The 26,788-nt window shown below is 37.0% G+C and overlaps 1 protein-coding gene across 4 annotated transcripts in view; it reads left to right on the top strand.

Annotated features, from left to right (window-relative positions):
• The window catches only part of SLCO1A2 (solute carrier organic anion transporter family member 1A2), a 59,671-nt gene that overhangs the window by 12,165 nt on the left and 20,718 nt on the right, over nt 1-26,788 (top strand). For 3 of the 4 annotated variants that reach the window (XM_055571542.1, XM_055571533.1, XM_055571549.1), the window contains 8 exons: nt 126-267; nt 2,273-2,405; nt 10,079-10,185; nt 14,410-14,556; nt 18,964-19,062; nt 20,147-20,362; nt 22,274-22,438; nt 24,866-25,061. In XM_055571542.1, the coding sequence (XP_055427517.1) occupies nt 126-267; nt 2,273-2,405; nt 10,079-10,185; nt 14,410-14,556; nt 18,964-19,062; nt 20,147-20,362; nt 22,274-22,438; nt 24,866-25,061 (1,205 nt within the window). The remainder of the gene's footprint in view (nt 1-125; nt 268-2,272; nt 2,406-10,078; nt 10,186-14,409; nt 14,557-18,963; nt 19,063-20,146; nt 20,363-22,273; nt 22,439-24,865; nt 25,062-26,788) is intronic. The other variant, XM_055571557.1, reaches the window with a different exon arrangement.

Below are 26,788 nucleotides of genomic sequence, written 5' to 3'. Positions count from 1 at the left end.
AAACATAAGAGTTACTTGAACTGGAAACAATCAGTATTTTGGTAGAAGATATTTCATCAACAAGTGGCAAATATACAATTTAAAAATAAGTTTTTCATGTTTTCTTGTACTTTTTTTCTTCCTAGATGTTTCTGTTGGCAATAACATGTGCATTTGTATCCAAAACACTATCCGGATCTTATATGAATTCCATGATCACACAAATAGAAAGACAATTCAACATCCCAACATCTCTAGTTGGATTTATTAATGGAAGTTTTGAGATTGGTAATGAGTTGTTATTGCATTGCTTCTTTGTATGTATTATCTATGGAGCTAGTCTGAATTTTACTTTCCTTATTTTCTGCTTTACATCATTCAATCTGACTGAATACATTTTCTAAAATGGCTTAAATAACCTGGCTCACTTTGGAATATGTTTAGAAAAAATTCATTTAAATATTATCCCCAAATAACATTTAAACATTGCCACATATCCAATCACAGGACTTTTTATTCTAATGGTTAAATTTTTAAAAATCGAATAGTCTTTTGGTCAGCTAGCATGAGCAGCAGAGTGTTTGGAGTACTAATATTTAATCTATCATTTAATGACCTTTAGGGCTTTATCTTCATGTTTAGAAGATATCAAGGGGAAAAAGGGAATTCATTTTTTTTTTAAAGCAAATATTTTTCTTCTCCTGTTGTTTCTGGGAGGTTGACAATTCTCTTTTCTAAGTGCAGAGGGAATAAGAAACTGTTTTCATGTCTCACTGACTTTATTTTAGAAACAGCTGGTAGGGAAGAATAAAGTCTACTCTTGGGCTCTGATATTTGTGGCTGATTGGGAAGATGTGAGGACAGAGAGAAAGAATGAGGAAGAGAAAGATTTCTCCTGTGAACAAATTGGCATGAAAATACAAATGCTACTCCTTTAGTTTTATAGTGGATTTTACTTCCTTTAAGAGGAAAGTTGCCTTTAATACTTTTAATCAGTATCTGACAGAAAAATTAGGATTGGAGAGAGGCAAAACTGAAACCAGTGATGCTTGATCTTGTCTCCTAGTCTTTTGTCCTCTCAGACCTCATGTAGCACCTCACGTGTGACAGATCCTGGCCATGGAGCCAGAAGTCACTCCTTCTATAGGCCCTGTGTAAACCCAGCTCACAGTCTAATGAAGGGCATAGATGCAATATAATTTAATTGAATGCAGTAAGTTTGGTGACACAGGTATATGACAATTCCTATAGGAACACAGAGAAGAGACACAACCTCCCTTAAAGGAGATAGGCTCTTGAAGGAAAAGTTTTCCAGATGAAGAGACAGGGTTGATAAGTTTGAAGAGAATTCCCTTAGAAGAAGAAGCATAAGGATGAAACAGCATGGTAGCTCATGTGTGGAGCAATGTTAAGGCTGATATTATCAACTGGCCAAGCTTCAGGTGGGAATTACTAGATTATAAGTCTGGAGAAATGGGCAGGAGTGAGAAATAAGCTACTGGAGAGCTTTGTATGCTCACTAACAAAACTTATCTTTTATCCTCTAGGTAACACAGAATCACTAAGAGATTGGCGGGGGTTGTTAATATTTCTGTGTCAAGGGCCTCTTTGGCAATCTGATGCCAAATATTCTCAGAATAACATTTTAATTACATAAATTAAAAATTATAAGAGTACAAAAGAAGCCAATTATATTGAAATAAAATATATTATCAAAATAGTATCAAAATTATCAAAATTTTAAATTATCCTTTGCACTTTTTACCAACACATTAGATAACAATATCAACTCTAGTTTTGAAGTAATCATTGGTGTCAATAATATTTTGAGGCATCTGCATCAACTGTAATGTCATAAGCAAGTACCTGTAACTTCTGTTGGTGATAATTGGTGACAAAATTGTACATGCTACCAATACTACTGTAGTTTGTGTCTGCTTTCATTGTCAAAGGAAATACTAATATTTAGTTAAGTTAGTGAAAATAAAGATGTAATTTTATTTTTCTCACTCAAGTTCATGGAACACCTGATTTCTATTCATGGACTATTTCAGGGTTTATAGATTGCAGGTCAAGAACTTCTGTTGAAACACATTGTGAAACAGAGCCCTCCTTCATGGCAGGAGTTGTGTTTTAATCACTTATTACTTCATGCACCTCTAGCACCCATTCCGGTATTTGATATATTTATTATACAATGAATGCTAGGTAGTTAATGATTGGGTGAGGCTGTTAATTCAGGCTTTGTTCATAATTATTGAAATATTCATTTCTCACGTCAATTTTTTTCTAGGAAATCTTTTGTTGATTATATTCGTGAGCTATTTTGGAACAAAACTGCATAGACCAATAATGATTGGTGTTGGATGTGTGGTTATGGGCCTAGGGTGTTTCTTACAATCACTACCTCACTTCCTCATGGGCCGGTAAGTATTGCAGGTTCCGATGATTTTTTAGGTGCAATTTTCAGCTGCAGGAAATAAGCTTGGATTTCCTTTCTAGGAATAATGCTTCCTAAAGGCACAGAGAACTGTCATAAGAACTGCAAAAAGAACTGTAGGTGCAGATTCTGTCCTTCTTGCCTCTTCTATGCTCTTGGCTGTCTGATTTCCATTTAACATGTCAATTTATGAAACAGAGGTTTGGGACAGTGCTTTTGTGGATTTGAGTCTGATGAAGATTCTTTTTTTAATTTTAATTTTTTAAAATTATCAAACTATGATAACACATTTATAGGAGACTTGGAAATACAGAATGAGGTTACTATATATTACAGTTATTTTTTAAAGTAGATAAATTGAGATTTTTGTTGGAGTTTCAATATCAAAGTCTCAAAAATTAATAGAATGAATATACAGAAAAGTAGAAGGATATAGTAGACCTGAAAAGCCCTGTGAACCAATTCAACATAATTAAATTTATACAGTTTTCACACAATAGTAGGATACAAATTTTATTCAAATTTCCATGGACTGTAAACTGGGAGACACTGGAACATAGCCAGGGACATAAAACAAGGTGCAAAAATTTCATGGCCTAAAATCATACAGAGTCTGTTTTCTTATTGTGAAATTATGTTAGAAATTGATGAAATTTCTTAGGACCTGGAAAAATTTGGGATTACTCCTTTCTAGGGACAATTTTTTTCCCAGTTATTTCTGTTTAATTATAAGGTATTCTGTACAATTATAGTTTTTGTTTAATTGTAGGTCACCAAGAGATAGACTAGTCTTCAGGTTGATTTTTATTTTAACTTTTACCAAATTAATGAGTACAAAGTTGCAAAAAGTAAAATTACTTTGAAAAAGTGTTGTCCTCCACCCCTTCAACATTGATCATGTTATTGCTCCTCAGAGGTGGCCACTCCCAACTCGTTTTGGTCTTCTGCTCTTTGCTTCCATATTTCTAAGTAAATGTTTATCCTTTTAGTTTTTGATAATTTAGTGTTATATAATAAACATATTGCCTTCCGACTGTAAAGTCATAGTTACTATTCCATGTGTGACTATGTAAATATTTTATATTTCAGCTGAACCATGCTATTTTTCCTTTTTTACATCACTTTTAGTTTTTCCTAGATTAAATAATTGCCCCATTTTATGTATATTAAAAAATATTCATTGATTTATTTTTGGCTGCATGTCTTAGTTGCAGTGTGTGGGTTCAGCAGTTGTGGCCCACAGGCTTAGTTGCCTTGTAGCATGTGGGATCTTCCCTGACCAGGGACTGAATCTGTATCCCCTGCATTAGAAGGTGGATTCTTAACCACTGGACCAACAGGGAAATTCCCCTCATTTTATATTTGATTCATTTTCATTTCCCACTAATCATCACCAAATTCTCTACCAGTAGGGCAATGTCTTCTGAATATACTCGTACACATCAGACGGTTTCATTTTTGTCTTTGAGCTGCTTCCCCTGTCACCACTGATTCCATCTGCAATCTGAACTAGGAACTCTCCCTGCCTGCTGCATGGCTGCTTCCTTGAAATTTTCACTCACTATTCTCCTTGGGAACTTGTTTTGCTTCTTTCTTCTATCCAGTTACCTACTTCCTGGGTATCGTATCTTCCACTTTCCTTTTCATTCTTACTCTTTTTTTGTGGAAAACATTATCTAATAGGTTTCTGAGAAAGATTTTAAGACCTTGGACACCTGAAAATATTCCTATTCTCCTTCCATACCTGGTTGACAGTTTACCTGGTATAAAATCCTGGTTTGAGGTTTTCACCTTAGGGATGTTGAAAACATCATTTTCAATGTTTTTCTCGAGAATCCTGTAGCATTTTAAACCCTGTGTCCAGTTTCTTCTCTCTGGAGCTACTGGGATTTTCCTTTAAACTCCAAAGTTTGAATTCATGATAATTACCTTGGTATAAGTGTTTTTCCTTTATTGTTCTAGGTGCCTTCAATCTGGACATTTATAAAAATTATTTGTATTGTTTCTTGGATAATATCCCTCCCTCCACTTTCATTTCCCTATGGCATGTATGTGTGCTCGGTCGTGTCTGACTCTGCGACCCCACAGACTGCAGCCCACCAGGCTCCTCTGTCCATGGGATTTTCCAGGCAAAAACACAAGAGTGAATCCCTATTTCCTTCTCCAGGGGATCTTCCTGACCCAGGGATCCAACCTGGGTCTCCTGCACTACAGGCAGATTCTTTACCAACTGAGGAATGGCAACCAACTCAAGTATTCTTGCTACATGACTTAGCACACATGCTCTGTCTGGAACTTTCACTCCTCCATGTCTCTTTATAAAACTTCCATTCATTCCTGAATATTGTTACACTCTGAGTTAACCTATAGTTTTCTCATCTTTTCGCTCCAATTTTCTATCTCTTTGTCTTCTTGTTACTTTCAGGGGAGATTTCTTTATCTTCCAAACCTTTGACTGCATTTCTAACTTTTGCTGCTGCTGCTGCTGCTGCTAAGTCGCTTCAGTCGTGTCTGATTCTGTGCGATCCCATAGATGGCAGCCCACCAGGCTCCGCCATCCCTGGGATTCTCCAGTCAATAACACTGCTATCATATTTTAAATTTCAAGGTATTGTTTGTTGTTCTTTGAAGGTATCTTTTTAAGAAACATCTTGCTCTTATTTTAAGAATGCAATGTTTTTTTCCATCTACATTTTCTTCATTTGTCTTCTTGTCTCTGTCTCCTTCAAGTGTACAGTTTTTTATTTGTCTCTGTTCTTATGTTATAGGTCTTCATACATCTGGTGGTCCTTGGTTAGCTATTCATACTTAAGAAACAGGGATAACAACAACAAACTAACCGGAAGTTCTGTGTGCATTTGTACGACCTGGTCGTGTTCTTCACAGCACAGGGACTAGATGGTTCAGAGCTGGCTCAGGACTGACCATAACCTGTCAGTTAATGTAGGCAGGGGTTCTCCAATCTGCTGTCTGAGACATGGTACAACTTGGCTACCAGCCAGGTGGGAGTGGGAGTCTCACTCTTCAGTACATAGATTCTTCTTTTACTTAATATCCCTAGTTTTTAGTATGGCCTCTTATATGACTTAGGGACTAAATGACAACAACAAGCTATCTTCAAAGTGCCTGTTCTGACTGTCGGCAGTCAAAGGCCATTTTTGTTGGGCTGATGGACAATGCCTATAAAGGTTTAACTACTCTTTATACACATTTAAAATCAGTCCTCTGACATATGCACTCCCACCTTTATCTAGTATCCTCTCTGAAATTTCCAAGGATGTGTGGCTCATGTTTGGTTGCTCCCCTGCAGGCACTTCCTCAGGCCTGTGTTTCTTATATTTTCTAGTTCAGTGGCCACCCACTTATTGATTTTTCCCATTTTCCAAATCTTCTCTTCTTGTCAAAATTTCAAATTCCCTTTCTTCTTGTCAATCTTCCATTCTCTTTACCTTTGTGACATTATATTTCCTTTGCCATTTTATAATCCATCAGCTGTCGTTTTGCTGAAGTTTTCGGGATGAACGGACTTAGAATGAATTATTTTGATGAGTTTTGTGGATCAGATAAATGAAAATGATATGACATCTCCTCAGGTATTTCTGAAGGGATCAGGAGTTTTCAGGCAAAAAGTTTTTACTATCCTTTTATTTTCCATCCTATCCAAGACAACATCAAGTAATATTCAGCTATTATTTATATTTCTTTCTACCCTCTGCTAAAGGTGCTAGTCTTTTGTCTGAAGCTGGCATGTGTCATGGGATCATGGGTGTGGAGACAAAAGCGTTTGTCCACAGTTCACAGCCAAGCTCTGTGGCCATGACTGGACAATTGTTCTACGGGGAAGGTATATTGACCCTTTTTATTAAGTTCAATAGCATAGAAACTAGAATTATCAGTGACTTCCTAGTATAACATTCTTTAGCTCATATGGAACTCAGAAGGGTAAGTTTATTTATTTATTTATTTTGGCTTTCTCTTATCTAGTAGAAATATAGAAACTAGTCCAGCATAATTTTTAACAAAGAGAGATTTAGCTGGAGATATTTTCTTCCATTATCGCAGCTTATAATTTACTTTCAGAAAGAGCATGGGGATCTTGACATATACACACTATGATATTTAAAATAGATAACTATAAGAACTTGCTGTATAGCAAGGGAAATCTACTCAATGCTCCATAAGGACTGAAAAGGGAAAAGAATCTAAAAAAGAGTGGATATATGTATCAGTCTCAGTTCAGTTGCTCAGTCGTGTCCAACTCTCTGCAATCCCATGAACTATAGCACGCCAGGCCTCCCTGTCCATCACCAACTCCCAGAGTCCACCCAAACCCATGTCAATTGAGTTGGTGATGCCATCCAACCATCTCATCCTCTGTCATCCCCTTCTCCTCCTGCCCTCAATCTTTCCCAGCATCAGAGTCTCTTCAAATGAGTCAGCTCTTCACATCAGGTGGCCAAAGTATTGGAGTTTCATCTTCAACATCAGTCGTTCTAATGAACACTCAAGACTGATCTCCTTTAGGATGGACTGGTTGGATCTCCTTGCAGTCCAAGGGACTCTCAAGTGTCTTCTCCAACACCAGAGCTCAAAAGCATCAATTCTTCGGCGCTCAACTTTCTGTATAGTCCAACTCTCACATCCATAGATGACCACTGGAAAAACCATAGTCTTGAGGAGATGGACCTTTGTTGACAAAATAATGTCTCTGCTTTTTAATATGCTGTGTAGGTTGGTCATACCTTTCCTTCTAAGGAGTAAGCGTCTTTTAATTTCATGGCTGCAATCACCATCTGCAGTGATTTTGGAGCCCAGAAAAATAAAGTCAGCCACTGTTTCCCCATCTATTTTCCATGAAGTGATGGGACCAGATGCCATGATCTTAGTTTTCTGAATGTTTAACTTTAAGCCAACTTTTTCACTCTCCTCTTTCACTTTCTTCAAGAGGCTTTTTTGTTCTTCTTCACTTTCTGCCATAAGGGTGGTGTCATCTGCATATCTGAAGTTATTGACATTTCTCCTAGCAATCTTGATTCCAGCTTGTGCTTCCTCCAGACCTGCATTTCGCATGATGTACTCTGCATATAAGTTAAATTAGCAGCATGATGATATACAGCCTTGACATACTCCTTTTCCTATTTGGAACCAGTCTGTTGTTCCATGTCCAGTTCTAACTGCTGCTTCCTGACCTGCATACAGGTTTCTCAAGAGGCAGGTAAGGTGGTTTGATATTCCTATCTCTTTCAGAATTTTCCACAGTTTTTTGTGATCCACACATTCAAAGGCTTTGGCATAGTCAATAAAGCAGAAGTAGATGTTTTTCTGGAACTCTCTTGCTTTTTTGATGATCCAGCGCATGTTGGCAATTTGATCTCTGGTTCCTCTGCCTTTTCTAAAACCAGCTTGAACATCTGGAAGTTCACGGTTCATGTAGTGCTAAAGCCTGGCTTGGAGAATTTTAAGCATCACTTTACTAGTGTGTGAGATGAGTGCAATTGTGTGATAGTTTGAGCATTTTTTGGCATTGCCTTTCTTTGGGATTGGAATGAAAACTGATCTTTTCCAGTCCTGTGGCCACTGCTGAGTTTTCCAAATTTGCTGGCATATTGAGTGTAGCACTTTCACAGCATCATCTTTTAGGATTTAAAATAGCTCAACTGGAAATCCATCACCTCCACTAGCTTTGTTCATAGTGATGTTTCTTAAGGTCCATTTAACTTCATATTCCAGAATGTCTGGCTCTAGATGAGTGATCACACCATCATGATTATCTGGGTCATGAAGATCTTTTTTGTACAGTTCTTCTGTGTTTTCTTGCCACCTCTTGTTAATATCTTCTGCTTCTGTTAGGCCCCTACTATTTCTGTCCTTTATTGAGCCCATCTTTGCCTGAAATGTTCCCTTGGTATCTCTAATTTTCTTGAAGAGATCTCTAGTCTTTCCCATTCTATTGTTTTCCTCTATTTCTTTGCATTGATCACTGAGGAAAGCTTTCTTATCTCTCCTTGCTATTCTTTGGAACTCTGCATTCAGATGCTTATATCTTTCCTTTTCTCTTTTGCTTTTCACTTCCCTTCTTTTCACAGCTGTTTGTAAAGCCTCCTCAGACAGCCATTTTGCTTTTTTGCATTTCTTTTTCTTGGGGATGGTCTTGATCCCTGTCTCCCGTACAATGTCACAAACCTCCGCCCATAGATCATCAGGCACTCTGTCTATCAGATCTAATCCCTTAAATCTATTTCTGGCTTCCACTGTATAATTATAAGGGATTTGATTTAGGTCATACCTGAATGGTCTAGTGGTTTTCTCCACTTTCTTCAATTTAAGTCTGAATTTGGCAATAAGGAGTTCATGATGTGAACCATAGTCAGCTCCCGGTCTTATTTTTGCTGACTGTAGAGCTTCTCCATGTTTGGCTACAAAGAATATAATCAATCTGATTTTAGTGTCTACCATCTGGTGATGTCCATGTGTAGAGTCTTCTCTTGTGTTGTTGGAAGAGGGTGTTTGCTATGACCAGTGCGTTCTCTTGGCAAAACTCTATTAGCATTTGCCCTGCTTCATTCTGTACTCCAAGGCCAAATTTCCTGTTACCCCAGGTGTTTCTTGACTTCCTACTTTTGTATTCCAGTCCCCTATAATGAAAAGGACATCTTTTTGGGGTGTTAGTTCTAGAAGGTCTTGTAGGTCTTCATAGAACTGTTCAACTTCAGCTTCTTCAGCATTACTGGTTGGGGCATAGACTTGGATTTCTCTGATATTGAAAGGTTTGCCTTGGAAACGAACAGAGATCATTCAGTCATTTTTGAGATTGCATCCAAGTACTGCATTTCAGACTCTTTTGTTGACTGTGATGGCTACTCCATTTCTTCTAAGGGATTCTTGTGCACAGTAGTAGATATATGTATATGTATAACTGATTCACTTTGCTGTACAACAGAAACTAACATAACGTTATGGATCAACTATACTCCAACAAAAATTAATTAAAAAATAATTTACTTTGTGGAAAGGGCCTAAGGTTCTTGTGATAATTTGCCTGTGGTATATAAGATATACGTTCATAATTATTAACCATTTTGTTATGAGAAGAGAAAACGTCATTACACTGCACTGTCGCAGTGTTTGAATATCCAAAGGTCTCTCATTATGATGGGCAAATGTTTTGTTTTTCTTGGAGATTGGTGAATGCATGAAATGATTATTGTCTGAATTCTCATAAAGTGGGAATATGTATCTTATGAGCAAACCTTAGAGAAAAAAAGTGGGAGACTTGTTTCATTATGTTGTTCCTCTCCCCCTTAGCCTTTATTTTCCTAATTATACTTTGTAGAGTCTATTATTTTTCTTAGTTTTTGTTCCTTATCCCACAGTAATATTTCCAGGAAATGATCACCTAAAAATCACAAAAGGTTGATGTTAGGTAATCTAAAGTGTAGATATGCAGATAATCAAAAGCTAACTGTGAGTGAAACGCACATTTACATGAGTGGCAAGTTCTTTTTGACATCAATCCAGGATGATTGGGTGGCAAAGATGAAAGGAGATCTCATTTCCTGGGTTTGGATGTTGTATCTTAAATGAAGCATGAACATCTTCACAATGCTCACATTGTCCTCATTGACCCCATAACACAGGCATGTTTTTGTGTTCATACAGATATGAATATGAATCTACAGTTTCAATTTCCGGCAATTTGTCCTCAAACAGTTTCTTGTGTATGGAAAATGGAACCCAGATTTTCAAACCAACAAAAGACCCATCAGGTTATAAATTTCATTACTTTAGTTAATTTGTAACTGAACACTTTCTATGGAGGGGCTTTGAATGAGTTATTGGGTTTGGTTAAATAAGGTAAATGAACAAAAAGATATTCCACACCACACCCCCCGCCCCCAGGATTTTTGAGAGGATCACAGAGAATAGCAATGGAGAACAGAGAATGTTAGTCCTCTAATATTTGCATATACTTACTAAGACTGCCTTGTCTATTCTTTAAAATGGTTATTTAAAAAAAGTCAGGGACTTCTCTGGTAATCTAGTGGCTAAGACTGCATTCCCAATGCAGGGGGCCTGGTGAGGGAGCTAGATCCCATACGCCACAATGAAGGGTTCACATGCCACAACTAAAAAGATCCCACCTGCCATAACTAAGAACTGTTGCAGCCAAATAAATAAACAGATATTAAAAAAAAAAGTCAAATACATCCTCCCAAGGGCTGCTGTAGAGTTAATTCCATTGTGGAAAGCATTTTAGAAGGATGGGTTTTACTGACAATTTGGTCTATACAATTATCTAAATAGAAAACAGAGGTAGAAAGAAAATTCTTAAGAGTGGTGTTGTATTATTGGCCACCTGATGTTTGCATCAGGTGACCAGCTGACTCACTGGAAAGGACCCTGATGCTGGGAAAGATTGAGGGAAGGAGGAGAAGGGGATGATAGAGGATGAGATGGTTGGATGGCATCACTGACTCAATGGACATGAGTTTGAGCAAACTCCAGGAGATAGTGAAGGGAAAGGAAAGCCTTGTGTGCTGCAGTCTATGGGGTCACAAAGAGTCAGACATGACTGAGTGACTGAATAGCAAACAACTGATATTCTATAGCAAAGAGGTGACCCTACTGACTTGCCTTAGACCAGAACTTCTTTTCCTGTGATGGGGACATTTTCATGCTGGATTCATATTAGTGAAAGTTATGGTGGTCCCCTAGGTTGGAAATGTCACTACCAGCATGGAATAAGAGGGAAGCAAAATAGTTTATTTTTCTTTAAATTTTCATTGATGTATAGTTGATTTAAAATGTTGTGTTAGTTTCAGGTGTACAGCAGACTGAATGTTATACATATATCCATTCTTTTTTAGATTCTTTTCTCATATAGGCCATTATTAAGTATTGAGTAGAGTTTCCTGTGCTATTATATAGTGGGTCCTTATTCTAAATAGTTCAAAGGAGTTTAAGAATAGCTGTCTGAGAAACTCTGAGCTAAAGGAAACCCCTGGGGAAACAAAGGGAAACAGTGACATCAGCAGTAGCCTGTGTTCTCCTTGAGCTGGTTTTTACCAAAGAATGATTCAGGTCCTATTTCCTATTTTTCTTAATGTGCTTTGTAGTAGATAGATATGGTGTGCCTTCCCAATATGGTGTGCCTCCAGGAGAGTGTGTCGATTCCTTGATTCCTTGGTATATTCATTTTTGCCTTAGAGAAAACCTAGAATTTGCTTAATATCTATAGACATAAATCCTTATGCTCATCAAAGATAAAATATGAAAACCAAGAAATGGAGATTATGATTTTCTGGACTGGACATGACTGACAGATAGCCTCACAAGAAATTTCAAGACCCAGCTGTGTTCAGGACCCTCACTTCTGCAGGTGGCACAGTTTACTACTGATTGGGAAAATGCAAATCAAAAACCACAATGAGATACCATCTTACACCTGCCAGAATAGCTGTCCTCAAAAAGATGACAAGTAACAAATGTTGGTGATGATATGGAGAAAAGGGAACTCTTGTAGGCCCCTTATGGGAATGTAAATTTGTATAGCCACTGTGACGAACAGTATGGAAGCCCCAAAAAGATTAAAAATAGAGCTAACATATTGCTGTTCAGTCGCTATGTCGTGTTTGACTCTTTGTGACCCCATGGACTACAGCCTGCCAGGCTCTTCTGTCAGTGGGATTTCCCAGGCAAGAATACTGGAGTGGGTAGCCATTTCCTTCAGTTCAGTTCATTTCAATTGCTCAGTCATGTCCAACTCTTTGCGACCCCATGAATCACAGCATGCCAAGCCTCCCTGTCCATCACCAACTCCTGGAGTTCACTCAAACTCACATGCATTGAGTCAGTGATGCCATCCAGCCATCTCATCCTCTGTCGTCCCCTTCTCCTCTTGCCCCCAATCCCTCCCAGCATCAGGGTCTTTTCCAATGAGTCAACTCTTTGCCAAGATGGCCAAAGTACTGGAGTTTCAGCTTTAGCATCTGTCCTTCCAATGAACACCCAGGACTGATCTCCTTTAGGATGGACTGGTTGGACCTCCTTGCAGTCCAAGGGACTCTCATGAGTCTTCTCCAATACCACAGTTCAAAAGCATCAATTCTTCAGTGCTCAGCTTTATTCACAGTCCAATTCTCACATCCATACATGACCACTGGAAGAACCATACCCTTGACTAGACGGACCTTTGTTGGCAGAGTAATGTCTCTGCTTTTTAATATTTCCTTAGGATTCAGCTATTCTACTCCTGTATGTATATTATATATAATATATATTAATATATATTATATATATTTATATATATATAAACAAAAATGTTAATTCATAGAGATACATGCATCTCAATGTTCACAGTTGCATTATTTACAATAGCCAAGATATGGAAGCAAGCTAAGTATCCATCAACAGATGAATGAATAAAGAAGATGTGGTATATACACAATGGAATATGTTAGCCACAAAGAAGAATGAAATTTTGCCATTTACAACAACATGGAGGGTATTATGCTTGGCGAAATAAGTCAGAAAAAGAGAAACACTGTATGTTTTGACTTATATGTGGAATCTAAAAAATGAAACAAATAATGAATATATCAAATCCAAAACAGACTCATAAGTACAGAGAACAAACTAGTGATTACCAGTGGGGAGAAGGATAGGAGAGGGGAGAACAGGAGAATGGAATTAAGAGATACAAACTACTAGGTAAAATAAATTAGACAAAAGGATATATTGTACAACACAGGGAATATAGCTAATATTTTATAATAGCCTTATATAGAGTATAATCTATAAAAGTATTGAATTACTATGTTGTACACCTGAAACTAATATAGTATTGTAAGTCACTGTACTTCAATTTTCAATTAGAAAAAGTTATTTGGTGGTCAAGTACATAGTGGACTCTATATTACTACCCAGTTAAATATTTTTAGTTTTTATAAAATAATTATAACTGTAGAGAACTTAAACTCTTGAATCTTATAAATATAGTAACAATTCTAGAAAGAGATATTTGTGTTTTTTCCTCTCCCCAAAGTTAGTATATAAATTGGGTAGCAGTTATAGCAGTTAACTAAGTTTAGTAGTTGCTAGTAAATTAAGTCTCTGGAGGGGAAAAAAAGCTATGATTTTTAGTGTTGGTAAATTTCTGTGGTGTAAATACTCTCACGAAACTACTGCTAAATACTGAATTGGAAAGACATGTGTATACTCATCTCTCCTAACCCAATAGGAACTGGCTCCAGGATACCACTTATTGTTGGCCATACCTAAGTATTAGAAAATGCAAAAAAGATGGCCCGATGAGTCTTTGTTGGCATAGTAAATTTTTTTCACTTTATGCAGTATTGCTTTGAATTCAATATTTTTTTTTATAACTTTTTGTTTTATATTGGAGTCAGAGAGATCTCCTGGAGAAGGAAATGGCAACCCGCTGCAGTATTCTTGCCTAGGAAATTCCATGGACAGAACAACATGGAAAACAACATAGCAACTAAACAGCAACAACGAAAGAGTTGATTAATGGGCTGGCTTCCCTGGGGTGGCTCAGTGCTAAAGAATCTGCCTGAAATGCAGGAGACCTGGGTTTGATCCCTGGGTTGGGATGATCCCCTGGAGAAAGAAATGGCAACCCACTCCAGTATTCATGCCTGGAGAATTGCATGGACAGAGAAGCCTGGCTGGCTACAGTCCCTGGGGTCAAAAAGAATCAGACACGATGTAGCAATGAAATGACAACAACAAAATAGCTGATTAACAATGTTGAGATACTTTCAGGTGGACAGCAAAGGGACTCAGCCATACATATACATGTGTCCATTTCCCCCAACCTCCCCTCCCATCCAGACTCTGGCATAGTAAATTGTTGACAAGTGCTGAGGTCACATAAGAACTGTGACATGCTTACCAAAAACTCAGAGTTAAATATTGCTAATATTTCACTACTCAAACACTAATGCAATGCTTTTTTTCTTTTAATGCAGAATGTGTGAAGGAAGTTAAATCATTAATGTGGGTGTATGTACTAGTTGGAAATATTATACGTGGAATTGGTGAAACTCCCATCATGCCTTTGGGTATTTCCTACATAGAAGATTTTGCCAAATCTGAAAACTCTCCTTTGTATATTGGTGAGTTGGAAAATCTACCTTAGCTTCTTTTCAGTAATTTCCTTGAGCATGGATATGAGTTATTTATTTAGATGCTTAGGCATTTCCAGAATGCTGAACAGAGGGCTTTGGCGCAATTGGCCATCAATTAAAGTTTGTTGAACAGAGCAGTTATAAGCTATCTCCAAGTAAGCCACTTTGCTAAAATTGCTTTTTACTATTGAAAATACTGATAATCTAGTTCCCCTGGAGTTCTATTTGCCTTCTCCAGTTTCTTGGCACCAATATATACCCAATCTATGAAGAAATTTAGCAGTGTTTTCTCTAAAATGTCATTTATTCAAAATCTTTCTATTTTCATTACTTCTATTTTTGTTCAGGTCTTTGTTGGCTTTGATATTGGTCATTTGATCTGTAGTATTTAAAATCAATTTCTTATAAAAATTTTTGCAGTATAATTTTTCTCAAATATATTAAATGTCTTCTCTCTCATGTTGATGAAGCATGCTGACTCTTTATTAAATATGAGCCCTCCACTTATTCCTAGCTCTGCCCTCAATTTATCTATTTAGTTTCCTATATAGTTTCTCTTTATCACAATCTCTCTATGATATCACAACCTCTCTACAACATTTTCCATAAATATCTGTCTTCAGACCTTTAGTTATGTTTCCTGAAATTTCCTTTCCTAAAATCTATCAGTACCTCCCACAATAGGCAACTTAACATCCACCATTGTATGTTGCCTTACAATCTCCTAAAAAGTCTTAATTTATTGTACATAATTTGTTTATATTCCTTAGCTATTCCATCTGTTGTTAGTTGTAAAATCATAACTTTGAATACTGGGACATTTTGCTATTAATGTTGAAATAGCTTTTTAAAACCAGAAGAATCAAAGAGGGTGAGAGAAGGTAGGAACAGAGCTACACATAATGAGGAATTAAAATATTTAGGAACCATTATTTGAAGCAACTTTGGGAGATTTTTTGATGACTTATTGATTTTGCAATAATCTTTTTAAGTGTCTTTCTATTCAATACTTTCAAATCCTTCTACATACTTATATTGAAAGAATACAAGATGCTCACCTGCAATAAATTAACAAATGCCTTGTTAAAATATGTATTTCTTTCTTCAACAAATATTAGAGTATATAATACATAGAAAGAACTGATAATCTCTAGATGTATTAAGATGAGCAAGACATTGTCCATATAAAATTTAGTATATAAATAACCACATGTGCTCAGTTGCTAAGTTGTGTCTAACTCTTTGTGACCATCTGGACTGTAGCCTACTGGTTTATTCTGTCCACAAGATTTTCCAGGCAAGAATACTGGAGTGGGTTGCCATGCCCTCCTCAAGGGAATCTTCCTGACCCAGGGATTGAACCCTTGTCTGCAGTTAGATTCTTTATCACTGAGCCACCTGGGAAAACAAATAACTACATACTTATAAATAAATAAAATTTGATAAATATGTATATAATTAAATTTGAAAAATTACATTAAACTTAGGGGAAAGTGAAATAAATATGGCCAGGTATAATTTAACTAGCTATATACCAAGAAAAAATTTCCATGTATGTCTCTAGAGTTTAGGAGAGAATATAAAAGCCTGACATAAAATTTGAGAATCATCTATACAGAGACAAAAATAAAATCAAGAGGGAGAAATAAGATTGTGATAGGATGACTTATGCTATATAGTGAAAGGTCCCAGGATAATATACTAAGCAACAATTCTTAGTTGTAGAGTAGAAGGAAGTAAGGGAGGAAGTAGAAGGAAGGAAAGAAGTAGAAGGAAGAAAATTTAAAAAAGGGGTAGTCATAGGGAAGAAGTAGAACAATAGATGAATGTATAGATTTCTGAGTCTTAAGAAGAAGAGTGTCAAAAGAAAGCTGGCCAGATAAGAAGACGAAGACCATAAAAAGGGCACTAGATAAGTGGCTGAGCAACTAACATAGATAAGTGGCAAAGAGATCACTGAGAGTTTTTTGAGTAGAAAGTGATAGCATTTGAGTAGAGTCACGGCAGCCCACCAGGCTCCCCCATCCCTGGGATTTTCCAGTGTTCTTGCTTGGAGAATCCCAGGGATGGGGGAGCCTGGTGGGCTGCCGTCTATGGGGTCGCACAGAGTCAGACACGACTGAAGTGACTTAGCAGCAGCAGCAGCAGCAGAGTGAGTGGTGAGGAAGTAGATGCAGAGTGTAATGGCAGGGAAGAAATCAGTGTGAATTTGATATATTGCAGAAATCAGTGGATGAGGGAGATTGAACAGATACACAAGAGAGAGTGTTTGGTTGAACAAGACATCAGAGAAGAAAGACAGGGTTAGCATCAAGAAGTCAGGTGTGTACAGGGTGGACTAACCCATAGAACTATGGAGAAGGCATAGGCAATAAATGAAGATCTATTCTGAAGTAAAGAGGAAGAAATTTGAAGAAGCTCATGCCTTGATTTTTAACGGAAGCAGGGAAGGATCACTATAGACTCAGAATTATAAACAAGTCATGAGATAGCTGATGATAGCAATCCAAAGGAGTAAAAAGTCAAATAAGGATGAAGGGGGATGTGGAGGATAAGAAAGGATATGACAGTAAGATGGAAGAGAAGTATCATTAAAAGTGAGGATAGAACCAGAAAAAGTTCAAGTATTCTAACTTGAGAATATTTCCCAAATTGATCTACATATTCAGAGCAATGCCTAGGAAAATTATAGTATCACTTTTATTTTTGGAGAAATGGACAAGCTGATCTTAAAATGCAAATGGAAATGCAAGGGGCACTGGGTAGCCAAAACATCCTTAAAAATAAGAACAATGGACTTCCCTGGTGGTCTAGTGGTTGGGAATTCATCTGCCAATGCAGGGGACACAGATTTGATCTCTGGTCCAGGAAGATCCCACATGCCTGTGGCAACTAAATCCATGTACCACAGCTACTGAGCCTGTGTGCCCTAGAGCCTGTGCTCTGCAATGAGAGTAGCCTCCATTCACCACAACTAGAGAAAAGCCCATGTAGCAAAGAAGACCCAGCATAGTCAAAAATAAATGAATAAATAAATTAAAGAAAAAAAAACACAACAGACTCACACTTCTGATTTCAAGATTTACTACAAAATTATAATAATAACATTGTGAAACTGCCACAAGGGTAGATATATAGGTCAATAGAATAGAAGTGCTGGTCTAGAAATAAACCCATACCTCTATGGTTAATTGACTTTAAGACAGATGTTAAGATCATTCAATGAGAAAAGATTATTTTCAGCAAATGGTTAAAGGGCAGCTGGCTATCCAGGTGCCAAAGTATGAACTTGGATTCCTACCTGGTACCATATACAAAAATTTAACTCAAGATGGATAAAAGACCCAAATATAAGAGGTAAACTATGAAACTCTTAGATGGAAACACAGGTGTAAATCTTCATGACTTTGAATTAGACAACAGTTTTTAAATATGAAACCAAAAGAACAAGCAACAAGAGGAAAAAAATAGATAATTAGATTTTATCAAAATTTAGAAGTTTGTGCATTTAAGGACATTATCAAGTTGTAGATTTGGGAATGAAATTTTTCTGAAAATATGCCCCAAGAAATTTATCATAACCTGATATTGCTTTAAAATTCATTCAAAAATATGACTGTGGAAAAAATCAAAAGGATTTTGCTCTATAATGTGACTTTTTCAATAGCAAGATCTCAGCTGTAATCAAAATATCCACCCATGATACAGTATTGAAAATTCTATTCCAATATGGGACACAGTAATGGTTGACTTACAAAATACAACAGAATTCGCCATAAAAGGCCATCACTCTAACCAACCTATAATACCACAAGAGAAAATGGTTTTGAATCATAATATGGACAGTCTATTAATCTAATCTTTGTCTTATCAATTTACCAGGTCAATTTGAGATTGTGGAATATGATGCCATAGAATTTAAAGATTCGCATTTCCTTAGTTTCATTTCAAAATTATTATTAACACTCTGATACAAACACTCTGATCATTTTAAGTTAGTTTTTCATAAGTAAAAAGGGATATTTTCATCTTGGAGAAGGGAGTTTGCATACAATATCCTCATCCTGCTGCAGCTAATCACTTCTAATCACAAGCCTTTACTTGTAACCTGGAGTGAAAGAGAATTTGGAGACCTAGATAAAGTGGCATCAAATTATGAGATTCCTTTTTCAACATTTAAAGAAACAACCGTGTTACTTATTGTAAACCAAGTTAAGTTTCCAACAGATTGAATACATAAGGCAAAAATATCTTTATATAAAATATTTTTATGTAAATACAAAAATATTTTTACATAAGGTAAAAACAATTCGATCCTCAGACTCTTCATGGGATTAGAACTCTTTATTTGGGAGTAGTACTTTACCATAACTTTACGTTTACCTTCATTTTTAGGGTTAATCGAAACAGGAGCTATCATTGGTCCTTTGATTGGTCTTTCATTAGCGTCATTCTGTGCAAATGTTTATGTTGACACTGAATCAGTGAACACAGGTAATTCCATAAAATCTATACAATGCCTATAGTATACAAAGCATCATCAAGTAGCTCATGACATTTAAATTTTGCTTACTTGACCCTCAGATAGAATCTGTAATTTTCAGGTGACCAAGTTGAGGTTGAGGAGTTTAAATAATTTTTCAAGTATTTCAAACCAGTGAACAGGAGAGCATGATAAAATGCTGGTGTTCTAACACAGAATCCAATACTCATTCTATCGCATGAATCATATTTCTTTTTTTCAGGAGATTTAAGCACATAGGTTTGAATTTTTTAAAATCAAGCAATCATTTGTAGATAACAAGTAGAAAGTGAAAGTCGCTCAGTTGTGACCGACTCTTTGTGACCCCATGGACTATACAGTCCATGGAATTCTCCAGGCCAGAATACTGGAGTGGGTAGCCTTTCCCTTCTTCAGGGGATCTTCCCAATCCAGCGATCAAACCCAGGTCTCCCTCATTGAAGGCGGATTCTTTACCAGCTGAGCCACAAGGGAAGCCCAAGTATACTGGAATGGGTAATCTATCCCTTCTCCAGTGGATCTTTCTGACCCAGAAATCAAACCAGATTGCAGGCAGATTCTTTACCAACTGAGCTATAAGGGAAGTCCCCTTATAGCTAATTAATATGTACCTATTTATACATTTTTTTGTGTACTCAGTTGTGTCTGATTCTCTGTAAACCTGTGGACTGTAGCCCACCAGTCTTCTGTCCATGGGATTTCTCAGGCAAGAATATTGGAGTGGGTTGCCATTTCCTACTCCAGGGAATTTTCCTGATCCAGGGATCAAACCTGAGTCTCTGGCATCTCCTGCATTGGCAGGGGGTTCTTTACCACCTGAGAAGCCCTTGTATCTATTTATTAATTCCTTACCTGGTAGGACAGATAGTCAAACTAGTTTACTGCTGGGCAATATTGTAATAACATATGTTTTCATACAAGTTTTATCAATGTCTGAATTTTATGCAAATTCTATACTTGGCTAGAACTTGACAGTTGTAATGGTAACAATTTTATATAGCTTGTACAGGAAATAATGACTTAAGCTAATAAAAAAATGTGTATATCTCTTTACAGATGATCTGACCATAACTCCCACTGATACTCGTTGGGTTGGTGCATGGTGGATTGGCTTTTTGATTTGTGCAGGAGTGAATGTGCTCACTGCCATTCCTTTTTTCTTTTTGCCCAAAATGCTTCCAAAGGAAGGACTAGAGGATAATGCTGAGATCATTAAAAATGACAAAGAGAAACAAGAAGACGTCAAGAAGAAAAGGGATGGAATCACTAAAGGCAAATATAAACATTTCAAGTCTATATAATTTACTTTATATTTTCTATAATTGTGTCTGTATTTTAGTCTAATGTTACAGTGTGCTAGGCTACATGAAGACAATTTGATATTAGCAGACAGCAGTCAATTTCTAGCTAGTCTGATTCTTCACATGCTATTACATGAAAATACGTGATATTATTTAGAAGCTGAATTATCTCAGATCAGCATTTATATAAAATTTTATGTCAACCGGGGCATTCAAATAAGTAAGTAAATAAATTTGTCCCCATTTGCTTTAAAAAACTATTTTATATAGAGCATGCTGCTGCTACTAAGTCACTTTAGTCGTGTCCGACTTTGTGTGACCCTATAGATGGCAGCCCACCAGGCTCCCCTGTCCCTGGGATTCTTCAGGCAAGAATACTGGAGTGGGTTGCCATTTCCTTTTCCAATGCATGAAAGGGAAAAGTGAAAGTGAAGTTGCTCAGTCGTGTCTGACTCTTCGCAACCCCATGGACTGCAGCCTACCAGGCTCCTTGGTCCATGAGATTTTCCAGGCAAGAGTGCTGGAGTGGGTTACCATTGCCTTCTCCGATAGAGAGCATAGATCTAATTAAAAAAGAAATTCATATCAAGGAAAAAAAGAGGAAAGATACACGCTAATCAAAATAAGAACTATATAGTTCTGAAACAAAAATACTAGCTTGTCTGTGAACTTCTTGGAAGCTAAGGCAGAAAAAGAAAAGTGACAGGTCATGTAATTCTCTATATTTGATAGAGGAAAGGATAACAAGGGCTTAACTCAGTATAAGAAATCTAGAAAATAAATAGAAACTACTGAGACTCATCTATTAGAACAGAATGTCAACAAACATGGGTAACCTAAGAAGCTTCAAAGAGCTCTGACACAAGTTTCTCCCCAGCCATGACTTTATTCATAAATATGAATCCTACAATTAGATTCATTTTTTCCTTCTCTTCCAGTTTATTTATTGATACTTTGTTCTAGAATGGTTATTAGGCAGTTTATGAAGCAAACTAAGACAGTATATGATAAGTAAGGAAATCAAGATGAAGAACGTGAAGATAGGAGAAGTAAAAAGAAACCATAAGTGACATTTTGACCAAATGCAGGCAGCATGACCCAGAATCTTTGCCAGAGCTAGGTCACAAATTTGACTCTGAGCTTTCTTAGTCCATACAAACAGGAAAATGTTTTGGTTAAAGCATTTACACAGTATGTACCATGTATCTTTTGAATATACCAAATGGTTTGCATGGTATATTCTTAGTATATACCAAATGAATCAGGATCTCAGGCATGAGACCTGTTTTAAGAGATTATGTGTGAACCATAAGCAGAATCACCGAAATTGTACTGCAGAAGCAGAGAACCTAGTACTTGAGAAAATTTTTATGCTGTGAATTTCCACATGTATCTTCATTTTAAATGCTTAGGAATGATAATATCAATTGTGATACCTCTCTATCAAATTAATTTCCTTCCTGACTTCAGAGAACAGAACAAGAGAACAAGTATCTCTCATGCTAGATGATATCTAGAGAAGAGAGGATAGTAGTAGAGGAAAAAAGAAGGATAAAAAAGGAAATGGTGTGAACTCAAACAATATTTTACCCATATGCTTTTTCCTGAAGGCACAATAGTAACTTAGTGAAGGTAAATGATTGTGTTCTGAACCCTGTCCAGTCAGCAGCCTCACTGACTCGCAGAAGCTACCAAAACAATGATACAGCTTTACCTTTCAAAGGGTAAAAAGAATCAAAATCATTTTGTAATGCACATTTTGTAAATGTGCATTACAAAACAGGAAAACAGAATTTACAGGGGAGGTTGATATTTCAGAAAAAGTCGGTCATAAAATGCAAAGCCAAGTTAGTTTGACACCTTTGTCGTTCTTTCCTTTCAGATTTTTTACCCTTCATGAAAAGTCTTTTGTGCAACCCAATTTACATGCTTTTCATACTGATAAGTGTGCTGCAGTTCAATGCATTTGTCAGTATGGTTTCCTTCATGCCTAAATATATGGAACAGCACTATGGAAAATCAGCTTCAGAGGCAATCTTTCTCCTTGGTATGTTTGTTCTTCTCTGTATCAGTAGCCCACTTTTTTCCCCCATGAAATGCTGATCAGTGTGATGATGAAGTTAGGAAACTCCTCAATTAAAATCTGTTAGGATATTTTTGCCTCTGCTACTCTCCCCCTTCTGCTTCCAGGGAAATCATGAGAGGGTAGGGAAGAAGGCATAGAACCCTGTTTTCTTTTTCTCTTTGGGTCTTTCTTTCTCTGGGCTTCCCTGGTGGCTCAGAAGGTAAAGAATCTGCCCACAATGCAGGAGACCCAGGTTCAATCTCTGGGTTGAGAAGATACCCTGGAAAAGGAAATAGCAACCCACTCCAGTATTCTTGCCTGGAGAATTCTATGGACAGTGGAGCCTGGTGGGCTACAGTCCATGAGATCGTGGAGTTGGACATAACTGAGTGACTAACACACTTGGGTCTTTCTCTAGTCAGAATGCAAATTTGACATGTTTGTAGAAATCTTAGGGAATGCACGTGTGATAAAAGTTTCACATTGGTAATTTGTTCATGTAAAAAGGAAGACAGTTAACTAATGAGGAGTTGTATTTCACTCCCAGATTTTGCTTTTCTGGCTCCAATCCATCAATTCCATGGTTTCTAACTTAGCTCCTCAGCTCCTCTGATTTTATTTATTTATTTATGCATTTTTGGCCGTGCTGGATCTTTGTGGCTATGTCCTAGCTTTTTCTAGTTGTGGTGAGTAGGGGCTACTTTCTAGTTGAGGAGCAGGGGCTCTAAATGAAGCAGTGGGCTTCATTTAGTTGAAAAGCACGTGGGCTCAGTAGTTGCAGCTCCCATGCTCTAGAGCACAGGCTCAGTATTTGTGGCACCAGGGTTTAGTTGCCCCATGGCGTGTGGGATCCTCCAGGATATAACCCATGTCTCCTGCATCAGCAGGCATATTCTTTACCACTGAGCCACCAGGGAAGACCCTCTTTTGGAATTCTGTGATATCTCTGCAGCGCGTATATTCTGATTTTCCTGCTACCACACTAATCCCTGTGGACTTAAAAAATATTCACAGCCTAAAAGCTGAGAGTCATGGTTTATTCAGGAGAAATTTTTAGGAGTTTTAGCCTGGGAAATAGCATCTCAAGTAACCCCCTGAGAGACTAACCCCCTTAGTCTGCTCCTAAGAGGTAAGGGGGTGAGCAGCTAGGTTATAAAGTTTTACAACAAAGGGCAGGTAGTCAGAACATCAAAAGATGATTGCTAATTAAAGGAAACCAGATATGGCAAGTTAAGGAATTTAGCACTTTTCTATGTACGGAAAGATACAAGAGTCTGGGCTCACTGAAATCATTCCTTTGAAATGCATCTCAGCTATCTGGGGCCAGTTTTGGGTGTTTTAACATGCTGAGTTTCACATCCTCAGGGCTCACCATAGGGAGTGGCTGCAGTCTGATGGCTGCTAGATATCAAGTATTCTTTCTTTCCTGAGTTCCTTCTGGGCTTACTCGCGCGCCGTCTGTGGTGGCTGCAATTGCTGATGACTGTGCTGTCCTTTATTTACTGATGTGGCAGAAAGCAGTCTATTTCTCAACTCCATAGTTCTACTCCACCTTGAGTTTTTCCTGAGATTTTTTTTACTGTTTTGAAAGGAAAATTTCCAGATTACATGCATCCACATCCCTTAGAGTGTTAAAAGTCCATATACCTAGGACCCATCTCAATCATCCTAAATTGGACTCTCTGGTACCGGACTCAAGAATGGATATTAAGCTCTTCCAAGAATGTGATTCAGTAGACAGACCCTGGTATTATAAGGATGCAACCTAGGGCTATCTTTCCCCCCTTTTTTCTTTCCTTTATTAGGGGATTAGGGGAGGGAGAGTGCTAGTCAGTAGCAGTAAGGCATGGAATGTAAAGACACTTGACAATTACAAGCTCAGCAAAATACCTTTAAAATACCTTTAAAATACCTTGAGCTGAGTCAAATTCTTAAGAATCAGAGTGGGAATAAATGGCTGTAAAATCATACAAATCGTACTATTTATGATTTACTATTACTATTTATGATTTAACAATATACATTACATACAAATCATTATATATATAATCTCACCCAAAGAACAGAAAGTAACAAATGGCTGGTTGACTTTGATTTGTCACTTCTACCTGCATCCTAAGAAAAGAGATATAGAACATAACCCTTTCAGACAAGAAATTTACACACTTCTGCTATTAATTAAATGCATGATAATGATAACAGTCTTCCAAAATTACTTTAATGTTGTGAGGCATTTAAAAATCTCTCTGTATGTAATATGTAACTAAGTGGGGATAAGTTTAAATTAAACTTCTTCACTATGAGTTGGACCTAAATGATTTTTTACGTAAGACATAGTAGATCAATGTGTTATAATATTTGTTCCTTCACTATGTCACTTTGTATATAATATTCTAAATGCATTTATAGGTATTTATAACTTCCCTCCAATATGCATTGGATATATAGTTGGCGGTTTATTTATGAAGAAGTTCAAGATTACTGCTGTACAAGCTGCCCACATAGGATGTTGGTTATCTTTTGCTGAGTATCTTCTCCATTTTTTGTGTTTTTTCATGATCTGTGATAGTTCTTCAGTTGCTGGCATAACCAAGTCTTATGAAGGGTATGTTATTTTCTAATGACTATTATACTCTTTCAACTGTTAATATTTTCCACAATGATTATCCATAAACAGATTTGTTGCCTATTGGAGTTAATTTGTGGTCTTTCTCCATCTTATTTAAAAAGGTTGGGAATATATCACAGAGTTAGTAGGTCTATGATTGTGTTTGTGTGTCTTTGTGATATCCTAGTAGATAGTAAAATGAAAAAACTACCTATGGTTTTAGGTTGCATTAGAATGTGTTATGCATACATTTTATACAACCATAAATAGGTAAAATTACGAGTTGACTCTCTCTCTCTCTCTATATATATATATATATATAGTCTCAATCACCTTTATATCTTTCCTTGATGGGCTTAAATTTAGCTTAACTGAATCCTAACACATGTATAGCAATGTTTTTTATAAATTTATATATTTTATTTTAATATATATCTATATCATTGAATGGTTTTTGATTTACATTTTGAGGGTTACATGGGTTCACAGGAAGATTTTGCATATTGATGTGAATTTTAAAAATTCATTTGTAGGACATATCTAGGATAAAGGAGTAATTAGTTAAGATGAAATTAAGAGCATCATAAAATGGCTCCTTTAAAATTATCAAGGACTATATGATTAGAATCATATCAAATACATAATATGAGTATTTATCAGATTACATCATGCAAATGTAATTAGAGTATATCATGCGAAATGCCGGGGTGGATGAAGCACAAGCTGGAATCAAGATTGCAGGGAGAAATATCAATAACCTCAGATACGCAGATGACACCATTCTTATGGCATAAAGTGAAAAAGAACTAAAGAGCCTTTTGATGAACGTGAAAGAGGAGAGTAAAAATTGGCTTAAAACTCAATATTCAAAAAACTAAGATCATGGCATCCTGTCCCATCACTTTATGGCAAATAGATGGGAAAACAATGGACACAGTGACAGACTTTATTTTTTTGGGCTTCAAAATCACTGCAGATGGTGGGTGACTCCAGCCATGAAATTAAAAGATGCTTGTTCCTTGGAAGAAAAGCTATGACCAACTTAGACAGCATATTGAAAAGCAGAGACAATACTTTGTCAACAAAGGCCTGTCTAGTCAAAGCTATGGTTTTTCCAGTAGTCATGTATGGAAGTGAGAGTTGGAATATAATGAAAGCTGAGTGCCAAAGAATTGATGCTTTTGAACTGTGGTGTTGGAGAAGACTCTTGAGAGTCCCTTGGACAGCAGGGAGTTCCAACCAGTCCATTCTAAAGGAAATCAGTCCTGAATATTCATTGGAAGGACTGATGCTGAAGCTGAAACTCTAATACTTTGGCCACCTGATGCGAAGAACTGACTCATTTGAAAAGACCCTGATGCTAGGAAAGATTGAAGGCAGAAGGAGAAGGGATGACAGAGGATGAGATGGTTGGATGGCAGCACTGACTCAATGGACATGAGCTTGAGTAAACTCTGGGAGTTGGTGTTGGACAGAGAGGCCTGATGTGCTGCAGTCCGTGGGGTCACAGAGAGTTGGACGTGACTGAGCAACTGAACTGAACTGAACTGAAAATCTTAAAGATTATCTCCATGTCCAATTATCCTGATTCCCAGAGCAAATGTATAAAAAGGCACACTCTAGTCATAAGCCAGGACTTTAATTCAGTTTCTAGACTCCCATGCTAGGGTTCTTTTCATCATTTTACGTTAAGCACAAGAAAACTATTGTAATTAGACTTTTAG

Source organism: Bubalus kerabau, chromosome 1, assembly GCF_029407905.1.
Source record: "Bubalus kerabau isolate K-KA32 ecotype Philippines breed swamp buffalo chromosome 1, PCC_UOA_SB_1v2, whole genome shotgun sequence".
NCBI classification, from domain to species: Eukaryota; Metazoa; Chordata; class Mammalia; order Artiodactyla; family Bovidae; genus Bubalus; species Bubalus kerabau.
This window is presented reverse-complemented; position numbering and strand designations above follow the sequence as displayed.